Raw genomic sequence first — 8,749 nt, 5'->3', positions numbered from 1 at the left:
TTAAGAATTATATATCTTAATCAACCTATTTGATGACCTAAATATTTATTATCTCTAACTTTGTTGGTTAACATATATTACAACTTATGAAAAGAAAATTAATTTTTTATTGAAATAAAATAATTAATTATATTGGTTAAGGAAAATGATTCTTTTGACAACTTTACAGATCTTGATAAATCTTGATGCGATGATTTTAAAAATAAATATATTTAATAAAAATAAATTGGTAACTAAATGATATAAATAATAAAAAATATTAAAATAATAATATTAATAGTTATAATGTGATTGTATAAAAAATGAATAATATTTGTAAATTGATTTTTTTAATATATAATTATCAAAATATAAAAAAAAATTATACACTGTCAATCCAAAAAATAAAATATGGTATAGTTTAATAAAAAATATAAAAGATAAATTTGTAATAAAATTATATGATTTTTTTTAAAATAATAATATTAAGAGTTGTTAATTGGTGAAGAAAAAAATGGTTCAAAATTAAAATATACTTCATATACTTAGGTTGTAAAAGTGTCAATGACATTACCATGACACAAGACATTGATGCAAATGGATAATCTTCCAATAAGGTTTTGAACTATCACCTATTTTGGCAGGTTTGTGGGCACATAATTGCCTTTACATCAAATTTGTTGAAACTTCAACACCTTGGGATAAGACAATAAGTATCTTATCTTTGATAAGAAATGTGGTGTAAAGATATAGGTGGAGAATCCTTGAGTAATCAACTTGATAGAGACAAGAAAATTGTATTTGCATATGAAGTGCCTGTGGTTTGTATTCCAACAAGTTACACTGATAATGACACCGATTTGGGATCATGAACAAGTGTTGAACAGTGACAATATTTATTAACGCAAAAACTTGTTAAGCAAACCAAGAGTCATCATCATTTGCAAACACCAAGCCTCATTGTCGCTAGAGTTTCAACCAATTCATGTGGTTGGCTAATTCACTAATTTTATTCGGGGGGGGGAAAAAATCAACAACACGCAATTCATTGGAAGCGATCATAGATATACAATACAATGCTTTGCAAAATACAGATATTGTGTATTGAACTACCAAATTAAGTTCCTACATAGACGAATAAACCCCTCCAAAGATTTGGGTGCCTCATTTTCCAGAATAGGATGAACATCTATGTCATCCTTCTGATTAGCCTGCATGACAACAAAATGAAGCCTTTGCCAGTGGTAGATTTTTGGTGTAGGATCCTGTCAGAACTGCATTGCCTAGTTGCACCATTTATGGCTGCAAAGATAGAGAGAAAGCATTCCTCAGAATTATAATCATTGCACATCAAGACAAAGATGTGATTAGTACAAATGTTACAACTTAACTTACAAGGTTCTACTTTCATCCAGCCATTAGATGACTGCAAGTGGAACCATGTGGTTTTGAAGTTGAGTGAAAAAGGGGAGGTGGTGTTCAATTGTGATCGATATTATAGTTCAGATCAACTCTTCAACCACACATAGTATATAAGTTTTATGACAGCTTATTGAAAATACCTGCTTCAGAAGGAAGCAATATGTAACCTTCAAATAAAGCTGGAAATTGATCCCACAAGATAAATTAATTTGACAATCCCATCACATGACATTTCAATTAGTTCCATATCCCAATCAAAACTATTTGAACAAGTTTACTATATTTAATACCACTGAGAAGAAATTATCCATATTTTAATGAGATGGATTTGCACTAAAAGGGTTACTTCCCACGCACTCTAACCTGATTATTTGATGCCTGTTCATGCAATCTGTTAGGCTTCATGTTCAAATCAATCATTTTAGTTTCCATCTTGGTATGCCCATCAGCATCAGGTCCTGGTGTTGGAAGCAGAGGCATCCCATGATTTTGCTGCTTCTCTCCCATTTTTAGTTTGGGAAGTGGATTTTGTCCTCTTTTACTCTCACCAGGTTCCAATGGTTGTGAACCCGGATTTTCAGCATGACTAGATTTGTCTCCTGGAAACTATGGAACAAGGAGACATTACACATTTTAAGGAAATCCAAAAGATTGTAAGCATTGGTCACTTTAATCCTTGACTTTGTAAAACATTATTCACTTTAGTTTTTCTTCACTGCATTTTTCACTAACACAAAGGATTAAAATGAATAACACTTTATAAAGTTAGGGACTGAAGTGAGCCTTTTGTAAAACTAGAGATTAAAACAGCCAACACTCACAATCTCAATAAACATATTAAGATTGAAAGGGTCACTAACCTCAACTCTTTGCCTGAACAGAAGATATCTTCCATGCGTTCTTTTACCTCCAACATGAACTATCATATCACACTGCAAACAAAGGGAACTTCCATCTGTCTCACAATAGAAGAAAGCTACATCCAGATTGAAAGGGTAAACACATAAAAACAATAAGCATCATAGGAACACCATAAGGATAGAAAGAGGAAACTACCTACCAGGTGCATTCTCACATATGTCACACCGTGGCACATCACTTGGACTTGCAAGACCAACTCTCACATGTCTACTAGCAAGCTTATTGCACATGTGAACCTGTCAGCTCAAAAAGATTAATCTTCTACCCATTGGTTGAAAGGTGTTGACCATAACAACAATAAAAGTAAAATAAAAACTCGGATATCCAATTCACACAACACCGCAACAAGATCAATTCGGATCGAAGCATATCTATGAAGCTACAATAAAGCTGAAGGGTCAACCTTCAAGCCCTTCAATTCGTTACCCCATACATACATCGACTTCTTCCAGTTTTTCACAGGATTTCAATATTCTTAATTACCAATGAAATATAGTAACTTTGCCACACTTTTCAACAAACACCAGATCATAACATTCAAGTCAGTGATCTAAACGAAACACCAAAAAACAACTACAAAACACAAATCAAAATCGAAATGAGCACAACATATATATCACAAAGAAGATCTTAGAAAATATTGATAAAAAAATACCACCTTCTCATCGCAGGCACGACAAAGTGCAGCCTCATCAGCGGCGCAGAAAACTATAGCCGCCGCACTCTCACAAGCATCACAAAGCGTTCGCATAGTTGGACTCTCTCACTTTCATTGCTTCAGCCAACAAACAGAAAGAAAGTTAAAATGAGGCACAAAACATAATATATGTATAGATAAATACATACATATATATGTTATATTATGATGAATATAATATGAACAGAAAAAGAGAAGGGAGGAAGAGAAGAGGACAGGTGTTCACCAAATCCATGTGGGTATGATAGTTTTGTTTTTCAGTGAATGTTATGTTGTCTGTGAGGGAGGGTGGAGGTGGTGGTTGATGACGATGATGATGGGGAAGGACTATGATTAGAGTTTGTGGGATAAAAGAAAGGATTTTGAAGGAGTGGGGGGACCTTGGGGTTGATTCCAGAACTTGGCAAAGACACAATAAATGAGTGTTTGTCAACTCTGTTGGCCTCAAACATTACTTCTTAGCCACAAGTTCAAAGCCAATGTGGGGTTGACAGCAACTAACGCTTCATTCTCACCCACCAATTAATTATCTGACATGGGACCCACTTCCTTCTCATGTTTCATGTTTCTTCTTTCTTTCTTCCTTCCTACCCTCTGCCTAAACTTCTCCTTCCTTTTCAGCCACAACAACCAAACCCACGAATCTTCCCTCTTCTTCTTCTTCTCTACCTGTTTGCACTCTAATTCCATTTTTCTTCTTTCTCTTACCTTAACTTGTTTATCTACTCTTCACAAATGCTAATGCACACAATTATTACAAAGCTATACATGACAGAAAATGTTACTTTTTACACAATATAGCTTTTATATTTATTCATTTTAAAAAGACTTTATTTCTCTCCAATTATAATCTAATGTTGTCTATATCAGCACATGCATGAGATGATGACTTGTGCTTACTTAGAGTTTAATTGGATTTAGAAAAAGAAAGACTTTTGAATGAAAGAAGTTGCGGATCTTATCTCCCAACTTCCTTTTAAAGAGACACATAATATTGCTAAGATTTGTTGTGTGACAAACTTTTTTGCATTTGAGGGGTGGTGGATTTGAGTGGATTCGTTAATATCTATAATGGTGAATAGTGAATAAATGGACGGCTCATGAAACAGGTTTTAACATCTTTGCATGAGTAGTTGGGCGAGAAAAAGAAACACTTTAGACACTGTTTGCAATCTAGAATTAAAAGCACACAGGACACTAATCAATTAGTAATTTTCATTGTTCCTAGAATAACTTCCCAAACAAAAATAAAAGAAGACTCAACATTTGTTTACAGCTTGTCACCTCTATCATTGCTTTACATCATCACATGTTTCGGAAGTTCTGTCAAATTAGCCTCTCATTTTTAGAAGCTGACATTTTAGCCAATACTCTTATAAAAATTCAGAACTCCCCATCAATAATAATCTTATTTTTTTTTTCTAAGTCGAATAAAGAGAGTTGTTGTGGATGTGTACAAATGCATGAAACACTAATGTAGAACAGGGCAACTTTTAAATCAAATATTGATAATAACAAAAAATATATACACATATGAAACAGGATTTGATTGACATCAAAGAGTCATCGTGTCTTATATCAAGAGCGATTCATAACATACATGGCTTTCACTAGCATGATATAACATGACTGTTTTCAAGTCTGTGGTAGAGATTTAATTGCTAAATTCTTGTATATAAAAAATATAATTTGAAAGATACTGATCATTTGAAGGGGACTCTCCTCCATGAAAATGTAACGAGTTCAAAACAAATGTATGACCACAAATCACGAGACAAAAATAGATAAATGTGTGACTTCGGCTTGTAGTGATTATTCTACCTTTTTTTTTGTTGGGATAGTCATTCTGACAAGGCCACAACACATTACCACAATTGCGAGAGAAAAAAAAATTTGTGTTTTCATGAATCTACACACCAACCAACTCTATTTATAATACATTGGTTTTATTAGGAGAAAACTATTATTATTTCATGTTCATGAATAAACTCTTTCTACTTTTTTGCATTGAATTTGAACCATCCATTTGATAACCTCAGGCCATTGCCAGCTCTACTTTGTGCCTTTTTGTGGAGGCAACACAATTTTGGTAGGTTGCCTCCTGTGGAAGAGAATCAAAAGATAAAGACAAATCCGCTGGTGAACTGTACAACTGATGAGCAACTCATAATTTCTTAGTCTTCTTATTATTATTTCAAACAAAACATGATACAATAGCAATACAGATTTACTTTGGTCCACCATATTCCCTTACAAATGAAGACTTCTAGACCTCATTTGTATAGGTTTTAGCATAAATTAATGACAGACTTATCTTAATATCTCCCAACCTATCGTTTTTTGATAAGCTAGAGCAAACCCTTTTTTTTTTATCTTACAAAGAAAAAGAAAGAAGGATATAAGGTTCTTCACTTAGTTGTTTTAAAAGGAGAAATTGATCATGTCGGTGCTCAAGCTTTCCATCATCACATTCTCCATGAATCCACACTTGTAAGGAGCTGTCTTCTTGAAGCTGTTGCCTCGAGGCTTGAGAGAGCATGAAGAAATAGGAATGATTGGGATATTCTCACAGTTGCAGAGCTCAATCATGTAGCCATCAGGGTCATGGAAGAACACTTGATCCACCTTTGCTCCTCCTTCCTCCACCACAGCTGTCACATACCTCATCCCCTTCTCTTCTAACCTCTTCTTAACAAGTTCAACATCAGTACACTGCCCAACATAAAAAAAAACATTAACATTTAATTTACTTCTACTGAAACTATAATTATATCAGAAATGATTTTTTAGCACTGTACAATTTAGATATTAACTAAAATATATATTAGAACAAGTTAAAAGTTGCTAAAAGAAAGTCAAAGTAAACTGAGTTTCTTATAAACTGCTCAAAGGCTCTCTCATAAGCCTTGTTACCTGGAATGAGATATGGTTGTCCTTGGGATTAATGGGCCTAAATTCATTGACACAGGTATCAAATTCATCAATGTGGGGATTTTCAATCAAGTGTATTCCAACACCATAATTGTAAAACCTACAAAAAGAATGATGTAACACATGAACATCCTTTGTAATTAACAAGACATAGGGTATGGAATGAAGAGGTAGTGATAGTGAATAATGAAGCTAACCAGGCTCCTGTAAAATTGAAAGAAGAAGGGCGTTTGATGGGAACAAAGCCCAAAACATCCTCATAAAACCTCATAGACTCCCACACCGATCTGCACAAGAGGGACACGTGGTTGAGCGAGAGCAGGGGAAGGTGTTGTGCTTGACAGTTGCCAACTTCCTCAATCTCCATTTTCATCTCTTCTTCTCAATGCACTAACCTTAAGAGCTTTTTTTCTCTTGTGAATTCACCTCTCAACTTTGTAGTGAATGCCATTGGCTATGTTAAGATGTTCTTATATACAACGTGAATGAACTTTGTAGTGTAACAACTACATCGGAAACTTCCTAACATTTTATTTGTAGTGGGAACCTTCCCCGAAGGTTCTTTTAATTGGACAAAAACACAGCCCAAGAGCTTCATAGGACTTCATAACATGCTAGATTGAAACCTAGTTTTTCATTCTGTACCTGTGTGTATGTTTGTTTTGTTACGATCAAATGTGTAGAGTTAGCTTTTCAAGTACCCGATATAATTGGAAGAAAAAGTTAACGACAACACTGATATATTGGAATAGTGTAGTTACCCTATAGAACAAAGAACACAAGGTTCAACCTATTGAGAAATTTCTTAGATGGTTCCCTGCACAAATTTGACATTTTTTTGTAAGGTTTTTATACAAATTTTTGGATGACTGTTGCTATAATTGATATGAAATGAAATTGATTTTAAAATATTATAATTTATATTTTTACTGATTATAAAACCATTATTTAAGGCAAAACTTATATATATATATATTTAAAAAATTATAATTAATTTTATGATTTTTTATTCATATACCATTTTAAAACACTTATTCCTAAATTAAACGAACTCAACAAAAGTTTCTTACTTACATTTTTATATAAACAAAATAAAAAACCCTAATTCAACATATATTTATTTTTTAAGTTAGTAAAATATAAAAAAAAAAAATGTAAGAATTTAGATCTACAAAGGTTATTTTTATGAAAAAAATACTCTAAGATTCATAAATATATTCTAAAAAGGAATATTTAACATATTATATTGTATGTTCTCTATCTCTCCTTATTTCTTCTCCACTCCTCTTTGCTCTTTTTTTTAGTTGGAAACAATGTTTAGAAAGAAAATCCACCATTATGTAGAGTGTTTCATTGTTTCTCCCTACCTCCATCAGTGGTGAAATAATAAAATTATTCTTATATTATATTTTAGAATGTATAATTTAAAATGTATTTGAATTTAAAAATATATTTAATATTTTGAGTTCCATTATTAAGATATTTTCATATGTGTATTTCGAAATGAATTTTTAAATTATATCGAAATACATTATCAATTATACATTTTAAAATGTATTCATACATTTGAGATTATACTTTCTAAAATATATAATTCAAAATGTATTAATATATTTAAGAATGTATAATTAAAATATATTCATACATTACAATACATAATACATAGATTGTGTAATGCATACTTTCTAAAACATTGAACTATTCAACTCATAACTTTTACTTAAACGCTTTCTCTTATCATTCTATAATTTGTCACACAAGTTCAAATCTCTCTCAACTTGAATGAGCATATTCTTCCTCAAAATATCTAGAATCACTTCAAATGGATTTATGTTTGCTATTCTCAAGCTTCTCTCAACCTAAACTCAACACAAGAAACAAAAGCAAACAAGCAGCTTCATAAAAGAAAAAAAAATACTAAAGAGTTTTCATTAAAATAAACTTCAAAAATACAATAAATAAATATTTTCACGACAAATATCAAAAGAATTTTGTTTGGACCATGTTGATGAGAAATAACAAAGCTTACCTCGAACATTTTGTGTATCCCTTAGTCTATCGAGTGAGGCATTTCCATATGATTTTTTTTATTAGTTGACCAACCTATCTAATACGCATTTAGGGATTTCTTTTTTATATTTAAGTGAGTTTTTGAGTTGTCCTATGTATGTATGTCCAACTTATTTATTTCTATTGAGTTTGCATATGTTTTTTCAAGGGTTGACCTTAACGTTGTATTTAAGTTTGGGTGGAGTATTGTTCTTCTGCATAGTTTTGTGAAAATACTTCCTGTTTATATCTACTGATATGTAAGAAAAAATAAGTGTGGAAAGAAAAAGAAATAAAAAAATTCACCAAAAGTTCACTGGTGAAGTTACGTATTTACCCTTCATTTCTTATAACATCTTCCACACATATAATTGCCACAAGCATAAACAATTAGAGATATAATGGATTATATAATATAATATAATAAATAAAATAAAATAAATTTATGTAATAAAAATATTTAATAATATTACTAATACAAATAATTACTAATATTATTAATAAAAAATAATTAATATTAATATTAAATATAGTTGTTTATAATAAAAATATAAAAATAATATATGTTCCCGTCGGTTGACTCGCTTCGCCGGTTGACTCGAACGGCAGCCTTTGACCCTCCTATCTCCGCCTGAGAATCGAACTTCCTTCGTTGAATAATCTCTCACCTGCAAAAGACAAAGGGCGCCTTGACGGCCGTTTGCACTCCGACGTTCAAGTCAATATTAGGGCAAAGAAACACCAAGTGTA

General features: G+C 32.0%; 2 protein-coding genes across 5 annotated transcripts; both read right to left on the bottom strand.

The window, feature by feature from the left end:
• Positions 1-1,023: 1,023 nt before the first annotated feature.
• On the bottom strand, positions 1,024-3,777 carry LOC137810991 (B-box zinc finger protein 18-like). Of its 4 annotated transcripts, none has more exons than XR_011081007.1 (6): positions 3,246-3,777; positions 2,981-3,097; positions 2,462-2,558; positions 2,262-2,377; positions 1,375-2,007; positions 1,024-1,281 (listed from the first exon to the last, which is right to left on the bottom strand). XR_011081007.1 is itself a non-coding variant. In XM_068612520.1 (6 exons), exons 2-6 carry the CDS (start codon positions 3,071-3,073, stop codon positions 1,276-1,278), a joined length of 555 nt encoding a protein of 184 aa, XP_068468621.1. In that variant the 5' UTR covers positions 3,074-3,097; positions 3,246-3,777; the 3' UTR covers positions 1,024-1,275. The 4 variants fall into 4 exon arrangements, 2 of the variants coding, with proteins under 2 accessions (XP_068468621.1, XP_068468622.1); XR_011081008.1 differs by having other exon boundaries at positions 2,262-2,356; XM_068612520.1 differs by having other exon boundaries at positions 1,765-2,007.
• A 1,400-nt stretch (positions 3,778-5,177) lies between these two features.
• LOC137810990 (glyoxylase I 4-like) lies at positions 5,178-6,773 on the bottom strand. The gene is made up of 3 exons (XM_068612519.1): positions 6,148-6,773; positions 5,933-6,050; positions 5,178-5,731 (listed from the first exon to the last, which is right to left on the bottom strand). The coding sequence occupies exons 1-3, from the start codon at positions 6,321-6,323 to the stop codon at positions 5,441-5,443; spliced, it is 585 nt and encodes a 194-aa protein (XP_068468620.1). The 5' UTR covers positions 6,324-6,773; the 3' UTR covers positions 5,178-5,440.
• Between the last annotated feature and the right edge of the window lie 1,976 nt (positions 6,774-8,749).

This window comes from Phaseolus vulgaris, chromosome 2, assembly GCF_000499845.2.
Source record: "Phaseolus vulgaris cultivar G19833 chromosome 2, P. vulgaris v2.0, whole genome shotgun sequence".
Classification (NCBI taxonomy): Eukaryota; Viridiplantae; Streptophyta; class Magnoliopsida; order Fabales; family Fabaceae; genus Phaseolus; species Phaseolus vulgaris.
The sequence above is the reverse complement of the archived record's forward strand: the minus strand, read 5'-3'. Positions and strand labels throughout refer to the sequence as shown.